At 56.2% G+C, this 16728-nt stretch overlaps 1 protein-coding gene across 1 annotated transcript; it reads left to right on the top strand.

Moving 5' to 3' along the window:
* The first annotated feature begins 13961 nt into the window (after positions 1-13961).
* On the top strand, positions 13962-15908 carry LOC142790731 (uncharacterized). The gene is made up of 4 exons (XM_075885354.1): positions 13962-14387; positions 14482-14641; positions 15371-15499; positions 15784-15908. Exons 1-4 carry the CDS (start codon positions 14184-14186, stop codon positions 15831-15833), a joined length of 543 nt encoding a protein of 180 aa, XP_075741469.1. The 5' UTR covers positions 13962-14183; the 3' UTR covers positions 15834-15908.
* The last annotated feature ends 820 nt before the right edge of the window (positions 15909-16728 follow it).

Below are 16728 nucleotides of genomic sequence, written 5' to 3'. Positions count from 1 at the left end.
ACAAACGTGACTACCGTGCTGTACGGTGGAGTTCTGTGCGCAAAAGCGGCGCGTGTGTTTCTAAGCACCACAGCGTTGTGTCAAAAAAGAGGTGCCTGAGAGAAACGCATGCGACTGCCGTGCTTTGCGGCATAGCACCGTGCGCAAAAACGGTGCGCATGCAAGAGGTGTCAGAGCTAGCGAACTTGTGCCACGAGCAACAGGTCACTAAAAGCCTATAGATGACGGTGTTGGAGGAAAAGAAAAATATCGAGAAAGCACTGCGGTGTGCCGTGCGTAGGGACGGGCGCGCGTGCCACATGCCGCCGAAATATGGGTGTCGGAGAAAACAGAGTGCCGCGCGTAACGAGGGGCGCGCGTGTTACAGAGAGATATGCCCAAACGCATGAAAGTGTACGCAGGTGTTCTAAGGCAGTTTTTTTTTTTTTCCTCATTTTGATGTCGCCCCGGCTGACGCGGTTTTCGTTTTTCCGTGCCGCCCCGGCTGACGCGGTTTTCGTTTTTCCGTGCCGCCCCGGCTGACGCAGTTTTTGCGCCGCCCCGGCTGACGCGGTTTTCGCGCCGCCCCGGCTGACGCGGTTTTTGCGTCGCCCCGGCTGACGCGGTTCGGACTTTGCACTTTTTGGCTCACCCCGGCTGGCGGCCCACTCACTCGATCGCCAGGTCTGTTTGCCCCGGTGGTTCCACCGCCAGGCTTAAGCGCGAACTTTTTTTGTTTGTTTTCTTTTGATTAAGCGCAAGCTTTTTTCTTTGTTTTCTTTTGATTAAGCGCGGGCTTTTTTCTTTGTTTTTTTTTGCATTCGCCCCGGCAGACGCGGTTTTTGCGCCGCCCCGGCTGACGCGGTTTTTGCCGCCCCGGCTGACGCAGTTCGGACTTAGCACTTTTCGGCTGTGCCTGGCTGGCGGCCCACTCACTCGATCGCCATGTCTGTTTGCCACAGTTTTCCCGGTGGTGCTGCACCCGGGCTCGCCCCGGCTGACGCAGTTTTCGCGCCGCCCCGGCTGACGCGGTTTCGTGCCGCCCCGGCAGACGCGGTTTTCGCGCCGCCCCGGCTGACGCGGTTTCGTGCCGCCCCGGCAGACGCAGTTCGGACTTAGCACTTTTCGGCTGTGCCTGGCTGGCGGCCCACTCACTCGATCGCCATGTCTGTTTGCCACAGTTTTCCCGGTGGTGCCGCACCCGGGCTCGCCCCGGCAGACGCGTTTTTTTTTTTCTTTCGCCCCGGCTGACGCAGTTTTCGCGCCGCCCCGGCTGACGCGGTTTCGGGCCGCCCCGGCAGACGCAGTTCGGACTTGGCACTTTTCGGCTGTGCCTGGCTGGCGGCCCACTCACTCGATCGCCATGTCTGTTTGCCACAGTTTTCCCGGTGGTGCCGCACCCGGGCTCGCCCCGGCAGACGCGTTTTTTTTTTTCTTTCGCCCCGGCTGACGCAGTTTTCGCGCCGCCCCGGCAGACGCGGTTTTCGCGCCGCCCCGGCAGACGCGGTTTTTTGCGCCGCCCCGGCTGACGCGGTTTTTTGCCGCCCCGGCTGACGCAGTTCGGACTTGGCACTTTTTGGCTGAGCCTGGCTGGCGGCCCACTCACTCGATCGCCATGTCTGTTTGCCACAGTTTTCCCGGTGGTGCCGCACCCGGGCTCGCCCCGGCTGACGCAGTTTTCGCGCCGCCCCGGCTGACGCGGTTTCGTGCCGCCCCGGCAGACGCGGTTTTTGCGCCGCCCCGGCTGACGCGGTTTTTGCCGCCCCGGCTGACGCAGTTCGGACTTAGCACTTTTTGGCTGAGCCTGGCTGGTGGCCCACTCACTCGATCGCCATGTCTGTTAGCCACAGTTTTCCCGGTGGTGCCGCACCCGGGCTCGCCCCGGCTGACGCAGTTTTCGCGCCGCCCCGGCAGACGCGGTTTTCGCGCCGCCCCGGCTGACGCGGTTTTTGCCGCCCCGGCTGACGCAGTTCGGACTTAGCACTTTTTGGGCTGAGCCTGGCTGGCGGCCCACTCACTCGATCGCCATGTCTGTTTGCCACAGTCTTCCCGGTGGTGCCGCACCCGGGCTCGCCCCGGCAGACGCGTTTTTTTTTCTTTCGCCCCGGCAGACGTGGTTCCCCCCCCCCCTTTTCGCTCGCCCCGGCTGACGAGGTTTTCGCGCCGCCCCGGCTGACGCAGTTTTCGCGCCGCCCCGGCTGACGCGGTTTCGTGCCGCCCCGGCTGACGCGGTTTTCGCGCCGCCCCGGCTGACGCGGTTTTTGCGTCGCCCCGGCTGACACGGTTCGGACTTTGCACTTTTCGGCTGTGCCTGGCTGGCGGCCCACTCACTCGATCGCCATGTCTGTTTGCCACAGTTTTCCCGGTGGTGCCGCACCCGGGCTTGCCCCGGCAGACGCGTTTTTTTTTTTCTTTCGCCCCGGCTGACGCAGTTTTCGCGCCGCCCCGGCTGACGCGGTTTCGTGCCGCCCCGGCAGACGCGGTTTTTTGCGCCGCCCCGGCTGACGCGGTTTTTGCCGCCCCGGCTGACGCAGTTCGGACTTTGCACTTTTTGGCTGAGCCTGGCTGGCGGCCCACTCACTCGATCGCCATGTCTGTTTGCCACAGTTTTCCCGGTGGTGCCGCACCCGGGCTCGCCCCGGCAGACGCGTTTTTTTTTTTCTTTCGCCCCGGCTGACGCAGTTTTCGCGCCGCCCCGGCTGACGCGGTTTCGTGCCGCCCCGGCAGACGCAGTTCGGACTTGGCACTTTTCGGCTGTGCCTGGCTGGCGGCCCACTCACTCGATCGCCATGTCTGTTTGCCACAGTTTTCCCGGTGGTGCCGCACCCGGGCTCGCCCCGGCAGACGCGTTTTTTTTTTTCTTTCGCCCCGGCTGACGCAGTTTTCGCGCCGCCCCGGCAGACGCGGTTTTCGCGCCGCCCCGGCAGACGCGGTTTTTTGCGCCGCCCCGGCTGACGCGGTTTTTTGCCGCCCCGGCTGACGCAGTTCGGACTTGGCACTTTTTGGCTGAGCCTGGCTGGCGGCCCACTCACTCGATCGCCATGTCTGTTTGCCACAGTTTTCCCGGTGGTGCCGCACCCGGGCTCGCCCCGGCTGACGCAGTTTTCGCGCCGCCCCGGCTGACGCGGTTTCGTGCCGCCCCGGCAGACGCGGTTTTTGCGCCGCCCCGGCTGACGCGGTTTTTGCCGCCCCGGCTGACGCGGTTTTTGCCGCCCCGGCTGACGCAGTTCGGACTTGGCACTTTTTGGCTGAGCCTGGCTGGTGGCCCACTCACTCGATCGCCATGTCTGTTAGCCACAGTTTTCCCGGTGGTGCCGCACCCGGGCTCGCCCCGGCTGACGCAGTTTTCGCGCCGCCCCGGCAGACGCGGTTTTCGCGCCGCCCCGGCTGACGCGGTTTTTGCCGCCCCGGCTGACGCAGTTCGGACTTAGCACTTTTTGGGCTGAGCCTGGCTGGCGGCCCACTCACTCGATCGCCATGTCTGTTTGCCACAGTCTTCCCGGTGGTGCCGCACCCGGGCTCGCCCCGGCAGACGCGTTTTTTTTTTCTTTCGCCCCGGCAGACGTGGTTCCCCCCCCCCCTTTTCGCTCGCCCCGGCTGACGAGGTTTTCGCGCCGCCCCGGCTGACGCAGTTTTCGCGCCGCCCCGGCTGACGCGGTTTCGCGCCGCCCCGGCAGACGCGGTTTTTTGCGCCGCCCCGGCTGACGCGGTTTTTTGCCGCCCCGGCTGACGCAGTTCGGACTTGGCACTTTTTGGCTGAGCCTGGCTGGCGGCCCACTCACTCGATCGCCATGTCTGTTTGCCACAGTTTTCCCGGTGGTGCCGCACCCGGGCTCGCCCCGGCTGACGCAGTTTTCGCGCCGCCCCGGCTGACGCGGTTTCGTGCCGCCCCGGCAGACGCGGTTTTTGCGCCGCCCCGGCTGACGCGGTTTTTGCCGCCCCGGCTGACGCGGTTTTTGCCGCCCCGGCTGACGCAGTTCGGACTTAGCACTTTTTGGCTGAGCCTGGCTGGTGGCCCACTCACTCGATCGCCATGTCTGTTAGCCACAGTTTTCCCGGTGGTGCCGCACCCGGGCTCGCCCCGGCTGACGCAGTTTTCGCGCCGCCCCGGCAGACGCGGTTTTCGCGCCGCCCCGGCTGACGCGGTTTTTGCCGCCCCGGCTGACGCAGTTCGGACTTAGCACTTTTTGGGCTGAGCCTGGCTGGCGGCCCACTCACTCGATCGCCATGTCTGTTTGCCACAGTCTTCCCGGTGGTGCCGCACCCGGGCTCGCCCCGGCAGACGCGTTTTTTTTTTCTTTCGCCCCGGCAGACGTGGTTCCCCCCCCCCCCTTTTCGCTCGCCCCGGCTGACGAGGTTTTCGCGCCGCCCCGGCTGACGCAGTTTTCGCGCCGCCCCGGCTGACGCGGTTTCGTGCCGCCCCGGCTGACGCGGTTTTTGCGCCGCCCCGGCTGACGCGGTTTTTGCGTCGCCCCGGCTGACACGGTTCGGACTTTGCACTTTTCGGCTGTGCCTGGCTGGCGGCCCACTCACTCGATCGCCATGTCTGTTTGCCACAGTTTTCCCGGTGGTGCCGCACCCGGGCTTGCCCCGGCAGACGCGTTTTTTTTTTTTCTTTCGCCCCGGCTGACGCAGTTTTCGCGCCGCCCCGGCTGACGCGGTTTCGTGCCGCCCCGGCAGACGCGGTTTTTTGCGCCGCCCCGGCTGACGCGGTTTTTGCCGCCCCGGCTGACGCAGTTCGGACTTTGCACTTTTTGGCTGAGCCTGGCTGGCGGCCCACTCACTCGATCGCCATGTCTGTTTGCCACAGTTTTCCCGGTGGTGCCGCACCCGGGCTCGCCCCGGCAGACGCGTTTTTTTTTTTCTTTCGCCCCGGCTGACGCAGTTTTCGCGCCGCCCCGGCTGACGCGGTTTCGTGCCGCCCCGGCAGACGCAGTTCGGACTTGGCACTTTTCGGCTGTGCCTGGCTGGCGGCCCACTCACTCGATCGCCATGTCTGTTTGCCACAGTTTTCCCGGTGGTGCCGCACCCGGGCTCGCCCCGGCAGACGCGTTTTTTTTTTCTTTCGCCCCGGCTGACGCAGTTTTCGCGCCGCCCCGGCAGACGCGGTTTTCGCGCCGCCCCGGCAGACGCGGTTTTTTGCGCCGCCCCGGCTGACGCGGTTTTTTGCCGCCCCGGCTGACGCAGTTCGGACTTGGCACTTTTTGGCTGAGCCTGGCTGGCGGCCCACTCACTCGATCGCCATGTCTGTTTGCCACAGTTTTCCCGGTGGTGCCGCACCCGGGCTCGCCCCGGCTGACGCAGTTTTCGCGCCGCCCCGGCTGACGCGGTTTCGTGCCGCCCCGGCAGACGCGGTTTTTGCGCCGCCCCGGCTGACGCGGTTTTTGCCGCCCCGGCTGACGCGGTTTTTGCCGCCCCGGCTGACGCAGTTCGGACTTAGCACTTTTCGGCTGAGCCTGGCTGGTGGCCCACTCACTCGATCGCCATGTCTGTTAGCCACAGTTTTCCCGGTGGTGCCGCACCCGGGCTCGCCCCGGCTGACGCAGTTTTCGCGCCGCCCCGGCAGACGCGGTTTTCGCGCCGCCCCGGCTGACGCGGTTTTTGCCGCCCCGGCTGACACGGTTCGGACTTTGCACTTTTCGGCTGTGCCTGGCTGGCGGCCCACTCACTCGATCGCCATGTCTGTTTGCCACAGTTTTCCCGGTGGTGCCGCACCCGGGCTTGCCCCGGCAGACGCGTTTTTTTTTTTTTCTTTCGCCCCGGCTGACGCAGTTTTCGCGCCGCCCCGGCTGACGCGGTTTCGTGCCGCCCCGGCAGACGCGGTTTTTTGCGCCGCCCCGGCTGACGCGGTTTTTGCCGCCCCGGCTGACGCAGTTCGGACTTTGCACTTTTTGGCTGAGCCTGGCTGGCGGCCCACTCACTCGATCGCCATGTCTGTTTGCCACAGTTTTCCCGGTGGTGCCGCACCCGGGCTCGCCCCGGCAGACGCGTTTTTTTTTTCCTTCGCCCCGGCAGACGTGGTTCCCCCCCCCCCCCCCTCCGTCTTTCTTTTTGTTTTTTTTTCGCCGCGGCTGAAGTGGATTTTTCGGTGCCTCGACGCCCCGGTAGTCGCGGTTTTTCCGTTTCCGCACGGCCCCGGCTGACGCTGCTCGGTCACAGTCGCCTTTTGTGGTGATTGCAGACTTCTTGAGCGCGGGTGTTTTTTTTTTGTTGTTGTTGTTGTTTTATTACGCATTCGCTCCAGCAGACGCTGTTTAGACTTTTTGTTTCCTCTTTTATCCTGCGACGAGGTGACGAGGTTTATTCGGTGCCCCGCCGCCCCGGCTGAAGTGATTTTTCCTGTCCCGTGCCGCCCCGGCTGACGCGGTTGGGACTTCGCGTTTGTTCGGCCGCCACGGGTTTTGGCGCACTCGCTCGGTTGCTTGTTGTTGCCACTTGTTGCGAACCCAGGTTTCTTGAGCGAGCGCGGGCGTTTTTTCTTCCTTTCTTTCTTTGTTCTATGTGTTAGCGAATCGGCCTTTAATATCACACGAGGACTCACAACCAACAATTTTCAGTTTGAAGTGTAAATAATCTGCAGGTGTTGACGTAACTGACTTGCCCCGTACCCTTGAGTACATCCATGAAGTTCTCGTAGTACTACTAAATCGCATTATTCCAAGTGGAGAAATTCCCATAAATTTGCAAACCTCTACACGAAAATCGGTGCGCGTGATAAAGTTGAAAATTATCGTCCGATATCAAATGTGCCTTCTATAACACAAATTCTAGGAAAAAAAAAAAAACACTTGTTCGCCGTTTTCTGCGCCGTGACTGGCAGCACTCCGGCGAAGCGAAACGGGGTCGATTCGAGCACGATATCGGCGTCTTTCGACGTGCTCGCCGGCGACCGTCGCACGAGTACGTCGCACGAGCGCGTCTGCCGGGGCGCCGTTTGCGAAGCCGACGCAAAAGTGGGAACCGCCGCTCGGATGATCGCCGCTTTCGGCAGAGTGAGTGTTGGCACTCCGGGGAAGCGAAACAGCGTGAATGCGCCCACGAAATCGGCGTATTTTGAAGTGACCGCCGGCGACCGTCGCACGAGTACGGTAAACCGCGTCAGCCGGGGCGTAGTTCGGGACGCCGACGAAAAAGTGGGAAGCGCAACTCGGATCTTCGCCGTTTTTGCAGGAGTGAGTGGCGGCCCTCCTGCGAGACCAAGAAGCATCGATTCGTGCACGAATTCGGCGCCTTTCGACGTGATCGCCGGCGACCGTCGCTCGAGTAGGGCAAACCGCGTCTGCCGGGGCGGGCTTCGGGACGCCGATGCGAAAGTGGGAAACGCTGCTCGGATGTTCGCCGTTTTTGGCCGAGTGAGTGCTGGCACTCGGGCGAAGCCAAACGGGGCCGATTACGGCACGATATCGGCGTCTTTCGACGTGCCCGCCGGCGACCGTCGCACGAGTACGGTAAACCGCGTCAGCCCGGGCGGAGTTCGGGACGCCGATGCGAAAGTGGAGAACGCCGCTCGGATCTTCGCCGTTTTTGGAGGAGTGAGTGGCGGCACTCCGGAGAAGCCAAGGAGCGCCAATTAGCGCACGATATCGGCGTCTTTCGACGCGCTCGCCGGCGACCGTCGCACGAGTAGGGCAAACCGCGTCTGCCGGGGCGGGGTTTACGACGCCGACGCAAAAGTGGGAACCGCCGCTCGGATGTTGGCCGTTTTTGGCAGAGTGAGTGCTGGCACTCCGGCGACGCGAAAGAGCGCGAATGCGCCCACGAAAGTGGCGTATTTGGACGTGCTTGACGGCGACCGCTGCAGGAGTACGAAAAACCACGTCAGCCGGGGCGAGCGACCCACGGCGGTCTGGGTGCTTATCGCTGCTATTATAGGGGCACCCCGGCAGACGCAGAAAAAAAAAAAATTTTTTTTCGACCTTCTTTTTTGCTGGTCGAGCTCGGGTAACCCAGGTCGCAATGGGAGCCGCGCACGAAAGCGGCGTCGCGAGACGCGTTCGCGGTCGCTAGTCGCACGAGCTCGGCAACCGCGTCAGCCGGCGCGGAGTTCGGGATGCCGACGGCTAAGTGGGTACCGCTGCTCGGATGTTCGCCGTTTTTGGCCGAGTGAGTGCTGGCACTCCGGTGAAGCCAAGGAGCGCCAATTCGTGCACGATATCGGCGTCTTTCGACGTGCCCGCCGGCCACCGCCGCACGAGTACGGCAAACCGCGTCTGCCGGGGCGGGGTTTGCGACGCGTACGCAATAGTGGGAACCGTCGCTCGGATGTTCGTCGTCTTTGGCCGAGCGAGTGCTGGCACTCCGGCGAAGCGAAACGGGGCCGATTCGGGCACGATATCGGCGTATTTCGACGTGCTCGCCGGCGACCGTCGCACGAGTACGGCAAAGCGCGTCTGCCGGGGCGAGGTTTGCGACGCCGACGAAAAAGTGGGAAGCGCCGCTCGGATCTTCGCCGTTTTTGCAGGAGTGAGTGGCGGCCCTCCTGCGAGACCAAGAAGCATCGACTCGCGCACGATATCGGTGTCTTTCGACGTGCCCGCCGGCCACCGCCGCACGAGTACGGCAAACCGCGTATGCCGGGGCGGGGTTGGCGACGCCGACGCAAAAGTGGGAACCGCCACTAGGATGTTCGCCGTTTTTGGCAGAGTGAGTGCTGGCACTCCGGCGAAGCGAAAGAGCGCGAATGCGCCCACGAAAGTGGCGTGTTTGGACGTGCTTGACGACGACCACCGCAGGAAAACGAAAAACCACGTCAGCCGGGGCGAGCGACCCATGGCGGTCTGGGTGCTTATCGCTGCTATTATAGGGGCACCCCGGCAGACGCAAAAAAAAAAAAATTTTTTTTTCGACATTCTTTTTTGCTCGTCGACCTCGGGTGACCCAGGTCGCAGTGGGAGCCGCGCACGAAAGCGGCGTCGCGAGACGGCTTCGCGGTCGCTAGTCGCACGAGCTCGGCAACCGCGTCTGCCGGGGCGGAGTTCGGGACGCCGACGGCTAAGTGGGAACCGCCGCTCGGATGTTCGCCGTTTGTGGCCGAGTGAGTGCTGGCACTCCGGCGAAGCCAAACGGGGCCGATTCCGGCACGATATCGGCGTCTTTCTACGTGCTCGCCGGCGACCGTCGCACGAGTACGGCAAAGTGCGTCTGCCGGGGCGGGGTTTGCGACGCGTACGCAATAGTGAGAACCGTCGCTCGGATGTTCGTCGTCTTTCGCCGAGCCAGTGCTGGCACTCCGGCGAAGCCGAACGGAGCCGATTCGGGCACGATATCGGCGTCTTTCCACGTGCTCGCCGGCGACCGTCGCACGAGTACGGTAAACCGCGTCAGCCGGGGCGGAGTTCGGGACGCCGATGCGAAAGTGGGAAGCGCCGCTCGGATCTTCGCCGTTTTTGGAGGAGTCAGTGGCGGCACTCCTGTGAAGCCAAGGTGCGCCAATTCGCGCACGATATCGGCGTCTTTCGACGTGCCCGCCGGCCACCGTCGCACGAGTACGGCAAACCTCGTCTGCCGGGGCGGGGTTTGCGACGCCGACGCAAAAGTGGGAACCGCCGCTCGGATGTTCGCCGTTTTTGGCAGAGTGAGTGCTGGCACTCCGGCGAAGCGAAAGAGCGTGAATGCGCCCACGAAAGTAGCGTATTTGGACGTGCTTGACGGCGACCGCCGCAGGAGTACGAAAAACCACGTCAGCCGGGGCGAGCGACCCACGGCGGTCTGGGTGCTTATCGCTGCTATTATAGGGGCACCCCGGCAGACGCAGAAAGAAAAAAAAAAATGGGGACATGGCGTGCGTCACCGTGCGGCTTCGCAGCGTTGCCGAAGTCGCCGAGCCCTTCGACTGAGCCGAACGGCGGACAGGGAACGTTGGTCGGCCGTTCTAACCTGTCGGTGCCACGCCGAGACGTCGTTAAGGAAAACCGCGTCGTGGGCCTCTACGACGCCGTCGATTCGTTGTACGTTTGGTGTCCAGCGTGTCGGCGGCGAGTAGCGGACACGTCGTTCACGACTTCGGTCTTTCGCAGTCGACGCGAACTTGCGGAGAGTCGTGGTGCCTCACGTTTTCGGCAGAAACCGCGGCGGAATTTTCCCGTGCGTGCGCGCACGACCTCGGTGCTGTGCCGTCAGCGTAGTGTTGCACAAACTCGTGGCCTACCCAAGGTGCGGTACGTTTGCGGCCGTATCCTCGGTGGCAATTTCGTGAGTAGGGTCGCAAATTCTACGACCTCGGCGGGTTTGAGAGCGACGTAGACTTGTGGCACGCTCAACGTGCCACACGTTTCGGGGCACACCCGCGGTGAAATTTTCTCGAGTACGCTCGTATTAGTGCCCAAGGAGGTCTGGGTACTTATCGCTGCTATTATGTGGGGGTTCTCGTGAGCGGCGTACGCGAAAGCGACCGGGTGTCTGATATGCGGCGGGCTTCGGCCTCGTCAAGCGTGTCCTCGGGTCTGCTCCAGGGGAATCCACGGCAGTCGTCTGCAGCCTCATCCGCTTGATGCGTTAGGGGCTGGTTGTCGGACGGTGCCGTTTTACCACGATATCGAGGTGTGTTCCGTGTCGTCCTCGGGCGATTCAGATGCGAAAGCGCCGAAGACGCGGGCGTGACCCGTCGTCTGGCGGCTTTGCGGTCTCGGCTCCGTTGCTAGTTCCGGCCGGTCCACCGACAGTGCAGCGGGCTTGGGCAACCCGCACGGCGCGACCGAGTCGATGCAACGAAAAAGAGCGAGCATGAACGTGCTTCTTGCCGCACGGCTCCCACTCGTCTTTCGGGAAGGTTGTGCCGTAGCGAGCTCGAACGCCGTCATCTCGGAGTGCAAAATAAGCGTGTTGGGGCGCCTGAAGGTGGCCTCCGCCGCACACAGACTGCGTCCGGCCCGCCGAAGGCGAGGACGGACGCGCAGTCGAACGATTACCTGGTTGATCCTGCCAGTAATCATATGCTTGTCTCAAAGATTAAGCCATGCATGTCTAAGTACATGCCGAAATAAGGCGAAACCGCGAATGGCTCATTAAATCAGTTATGGTTCCTTAGATCGTTTCTTCCTACTTGGATAACTGTGGCAATTCTAGAGCTAATACATGCAGTGAGCCTGGAGCCCTTTGGGTAACGGGTGCTTTTATTAGACCAAGATCGATCGGGTTTCGGCCCGTATTGTGTGGTGACTCTGGACCCAGACAACACTCGACGACCTGAGGTCGTCCTCATATGGTACAAACGTCCTCGGCAGTTTCAGGACGTCCTCATTTGGTCCTCTAGTCGACACTTGCAGGATTATCCCCAAAATGCCCCTTTGAGACCTTTTTAAGGACGAAGAATTGTCCTGATATCGTCTGCTCGAGGACGTTTTGAGGATATGCATGTTTCGTAGGTGCATGCAGCTTTCGCAATTCGTGTTTGGTTAATTTTCTGGCTGTTAACGAATAAGTCCACGGGATTTCGTATGCCTACTTTCGAGTCATAATAGTAAAGTACTTCTCGATCATTAAAATGAGATAGTTACACGAGGAAGCACTTCAAGCCAACACGAGAAAGACGTGTTCTTTTATTTATTATTTATTTATTTACTTTGTAAGTGATCGTAGGCCAAACTTTCTGCCTGCACGTTTTCGTTGGTCGTGATCTACCGCCGACGTGCATACGGAATTATATCGCACTGACTGTGGTCTGACCCGTTTCCCCAATGAACGCACGTGCGGCAGACCAAGTTTGGTGCGAGTATAAACGGTGTCGGCTCCAAAATGAATGCAGGCGTGAAAACTGTGAATAGCGAGCACGTTATTCTCGAGTGTCCAGTGTTGCAATGCCGCACGGTCCCATCGAGCAGACGACAACTGACCATGCTGACGACTGGGCTGGCCTAGGTTATCGTGAATAGAGCAGCATTGGAACTAGAACGCTGTGGGAAAACGAATGGGCGACTGAAGTTGTGGTGGTGCTAACAAAAAAAAAGCAGTACCTTAATGCGGTCACCATGCGCAGTCAAGGTGCTTTTAAATCTGGATGTCTACGACACTGTTTACCCATTTTAAAGTGACGCAACTATCATCATCATCATTATGGGCCTGCAGTAAGTCAAGTCGAGTCATTGGTCGAGTCAACATTCCAATACAACACTTCTCGCCATAGAGGAAGCTTCTCGCAGAAGCCCTCAAAGAATCGTAAGCATGCCAGGTGAGTGTCTTCTGTTAAATTTTCATATTGAAGTTGTAAGCCGCAAAGGTAAATAAATAAAAAAAGAGAGGACAGTTGATTTTCAGCCTCGCGCTGTATATCTTTACTGCTTATTCATGTATGTATGTACAAACCAACTGACTAGCCTAACAACGTGTTCTGGTGGTGGGTGTTCTTTGGTCTAGCCACCATTCTACTGTGCTCTGTGCTGTTCAAGATGGCTGAGAGCGCGGATCGCAAATTTCGGCGTGAAATTAATCGGCGCGTCAATGCTAGTTTTCAGCTTATTGACAGTGAGGCCGATGTCATAAATGACACGCGGTACGTTGACCGAGATTCCCGCAACGCCGAAAGAGAGAGCGACTTGCCCTCCGAGGCTTGTGCGGTCGACCTCGAAGACGGCCATCGTCGCCTTTGTGTTCATGACAGAGAACGGCCTTCGGCACACTCCTCGATCGTTCCAGAAACGGATGTGCCCCAAGGACACGTTTTGATTTGGGCCTTACAATCTCGCGCATCGCACACTTCAGTTACATCGCTCTTGAGAGTACTACAGTCCCACGAATGCTTCAGCGCGCTCCCTTCAACTGCAAGGGCATTGTTACAGACGCCCAAGAAGTGCCTGGAAGTGTTGCAGCTGGCCGGCGGGAAATACCATCATTTCGGCCTCAGTGCAGGCCTACAGCGAGTGCTGCAAGATTGTGCAGAACTACCAAGAATTTTGAAGCTTAGCTTCAACATTGACGGTCTGCCGGTTTCAAAAAGTTCACGGGGCCAATTTTGGTGCATACTGGGACGCATAAGTAATTTGGAGGACAAAGCACCATTTATAGTGGGTGTTTTTTTCGGAAGCAGCAAGCCCAACAACGCGAATGATTTTTTGCGACCATTTGTTTGTGACATAAATGCTGCTATCACAACAGGGATTACCATTGGAGAAACTGCAATTCCTGTTAGCTTGTATGCCCTCATATGTGATGCACCAGCAAAGGCATTTGTATTATATGTCAGAAGCCACACAGGCTATTACAGCTGCACCAAATGTGACGTAAAAGGTGTCTACTGTGAGGGCAGGGTGTGCTTCCCAAACGTCAATGCTCGCAAGCGAACAGATGACAGCTTTCGCTTAAAAGTCCAGGAGGAGCATCACACAGGCGAAAGTATTCTTGAGGAACTTCCTTTTGACCTAGTGAAAGATATACCATTAGATTACATGCACCTTGTGTGCTTGGGTGTCATGAACAAGCTCTTGACATAAGCAGCATAATTGCTTATTTGCAATTTCGGAACAATGTACTAACTGTAGTTGCTTTATCAAGTGTAAATACCTGATGTCTCAGAAAAATTGAAGCGAAGGTGCCACAATTAATACTTTTAATTCATAAACAACTGTTGTCGCCTATTTAGTGTAGAGAACATGCCTCTTGATCACAGTGGAAATGAGGACTGTGTGTCACTTTGATGGCGATGAGCACGCTTTTACCCCATAAATGAAGAGTTATATTTTAAACATTTTTTTTTTGCTTTCGTTGGGAAAGTGATAGTGGCATCACTTTGCTGCAAAAACTATGGCAACTGTTATATGTATGGTCTGGTCACACATTGTTTCAGTGCTTAAAACATTAAAGTATCTGTTTCTGCTTATTCTATTTTTCACAAATTCACTTAATAACCTAACTTTCAACAATTTTTCTGAACTTATTCCAAGTTTTTGTTGAAAACTAGGTTGTAAATATATGGGTACACTGAATCACAGCACGCAATGAAGGTGCTTCATCTCAGTGTCAACTCTGCATGCGTATTCAGGTCCTAAAAAGGCATCACTGAGCATGCTAACAAAATAACTGAAGCCATGTAGGCACAAATTTCTAAAACCGACAATAATGTGCAGAGAAGCCATAAACAACTGTGTGCTTGTTTTGCTGTGTTTAGTAGCACTTCTCATTTTCAATGTTATCTCAGCTTTTGCCATTTTATATGTTGCAATTCAGCGCTATTACTTCATGAACACGTCTTTACAGAATACGTGCGTCAACTCATGCGAATTTCGCAAACTATCCTGATGAGGCTAGAGCAGCTGGGACGACAGGTTGATGCCATGCAGCAGCACCTTTTCAACACAACAGTGAGGCTTCAAGATGAGACAAATGATGATGTGGTTTTGACACCGGTCAAGGATATTGACCAATTTCTAAGTCTTGAGGGGAGACTTGCTGCTGATGGCAACATTAAGCTAAAGCTTGTACGTCATTCATTATATTTTTCTATAATTTTTTTTTCTAGTCACTGCATTAAGCTACTCTTCTAAAAAAAATAATGACCTCAAAACTGTACAGATACAGCAGCTTGCTGGCCTTGGTGGCTCAACTTTTGGGGCAGCAGCCAGGAGGATGCTGGAGCTTCTGCTAAGCCTTGAGGTTGCTGTGCAGTTCAGCTGGGCAGGCCAAAAAGGCAAAAGGAAGTTTGTGGATCTAGGTGTCACAGATGTCATTTGCAGTGAGTAATTTGTTTCACAACACCATGTGCTGCAAGAGCCGTGTTTGAGTACAGACATTTCTAAGTCTGTTATCCACATTATCTTTCATTTGAAGTCAATAGCAAAAGAACAATCTTTTCATGAAAGCATTAAATTTTTTAGGATGCTTGCTAATTAAAATTATGTGCTTAAACGTGGAAAATTTTTAGCATGAAATATCTGTTGTCAGTAAGAAACCCTGCAGCTTCTTCAAGCACACTAGTATACTTGCATGGCACACATACGCAAGCATTCACTACTTGCAGAAGTTATTATCAGGTAGCACTACTAGGCATTCTTAACTGTAGTGGAAATCTTATGTACAGATGAAAACTAACAGATGGAAGCTCATAGTGATCACTGAGGATCTCTAAACAGGAATAAGTACCTAAGACAAGCTGGTCAACATTTTCATACATGGACGTATTTTCGTCAAAGGCGCCTCATCATTCTTTGCATGCTAGGTTTCAAAAAAGTTACAATGATGTCTTCTTCGTGGTGTTCTTCTTGTAATGCAACACATAGTGTCAATGTCAGTACTCTTGAAATTAACATGGGGAAGGATGGCAAGGACCTTTAATGATGATGTGCCCACCTATCAAAATGTCGATCATGCTGACTAGAGGTACTTCTTCAAACAACCTATGTAGCATTATATTAATGTATTATGTTTGTGTAATTCCTGTTTTATGAACTTTGTACTTTTTCAGAGGCCGTGAGGCGAAATTTTCCGGAAACAAAAAAAAATGACATCGAGTGTGTGATTAAAGTGTGGCTTCGGCATGCTGGGGAAAAGCTCCAGAAGCAGCGCTTAAGAACTTCTCGCACTCACCATGAGGGTGAGTTTTATTATCTGTGCTGTTGAAGCTATCATAACATATGATACTTTTGCTGTTATAGTTTAAATAATTTTCTTGCCTTACTCGAATTTTGATGTGTATGCAAGCATGAACTATATAAATCATTTTCACCATTATATAATGGCTAGTTCGTACCTGCACATTATGGTAATATAATTTTCATTTTATGCTTTCAAATCTGGCATGCTGTTATTGTCTTAATATTCTTATTGATACTCTAAATTCACTTGTGCTTCAAGATATGCTGCTTTCTATTACTACAGAATGTCTTCAAAGTGTCGCGTTGTCAAGCCCATCGGATGAAGACCTCTGAAGGCACAGGGCAAGAAGTCTCATCTAGTGAAAACTGCCAAGTTTCATTCCTGAAAATAAACATGTTTTCTGTGCATTGCTGTTTTTATTGCTATACTTGAAGAAATTGTTACTGAAACCTCACAGGCAGTGCTTTAAAGAGTGTGCATGTTCAGGCACTTTTGATTGATCAGTTGTCATTTCAGCGCTCCAAAAGAAGAATTAGAGCAACTTTTCGTAAGGTCTGATGAGTGCCTAGGTCTTGTATGCTTCGTCCTCAAAAAGTACTAGACTCATCATAATGTGCTCTTTTCTGGATGCCCTGAGGACGATCTGAGGCCGGACAAACGGACTGGTTTAGGACCACTTGAGGTTCATTTGAGGGCTTCCTCAGGTCATACTTTCGTACGGTGTAGGTCATCCTCAGGACAACCTCAGGTTGTCGGAGCGTTGTCTGGGGATAACTTTGTGCTGATCGCATGGCCACGAGCCGGCGACGTTTCTTTCAAGTGTCTGCCTTATCAACTTTCGATGGTAGGTTACTTGCTTACCATGGTTGTTACGGGTAACGGAGAATCAGGGTTCGATTCCGGAGAGGGAGCCTGAGAAACGGCTACCACATCCAAGGAAGGCAGCAGGCGCGCAAATTACCCACTCCCGGCACGGGGAGGTAGTGACGAAAAATAACAATACGGGACTCTTTTGAGGCCCCGTAATTGAAATGAGTACACTCTAAATCCTTTAACGAGGATCAATTGGAGGGCAAGTCTGGTGCCAGCAGCCGCGGTAATTCCAGCTCCAATAGCGTATACTAAAGCTGCTGCGGTTAAAAAGCTCGTAGTTGGATCTCAGTTCCAGACGAGTAGTGCATCTACCCGATGCGACGGCTCGGACTGAACATCATGCCGGTTCTTTCT

The sequence above is a fragment of the Rhipicephalus microplus genome, unplaced genomic scaffold (assembly GCF_043290135.1).
Source record: "Rhipicephalus microplus isolate Deutch F79 unplaced genomic scaffold, USDA_Rmic scaffold_124, whole genome shotgun sequence".
NCBI classification, from domain to species: Eukaryota; Metazoa; Arthropoda; class Arachnida; order Ixodida; family Ixodidae; genus Rhipicephalus; species Rhipicephalus microplus.
This window is presented reverse-complemented; position numbering and strand designations above follow the sequence as displayed.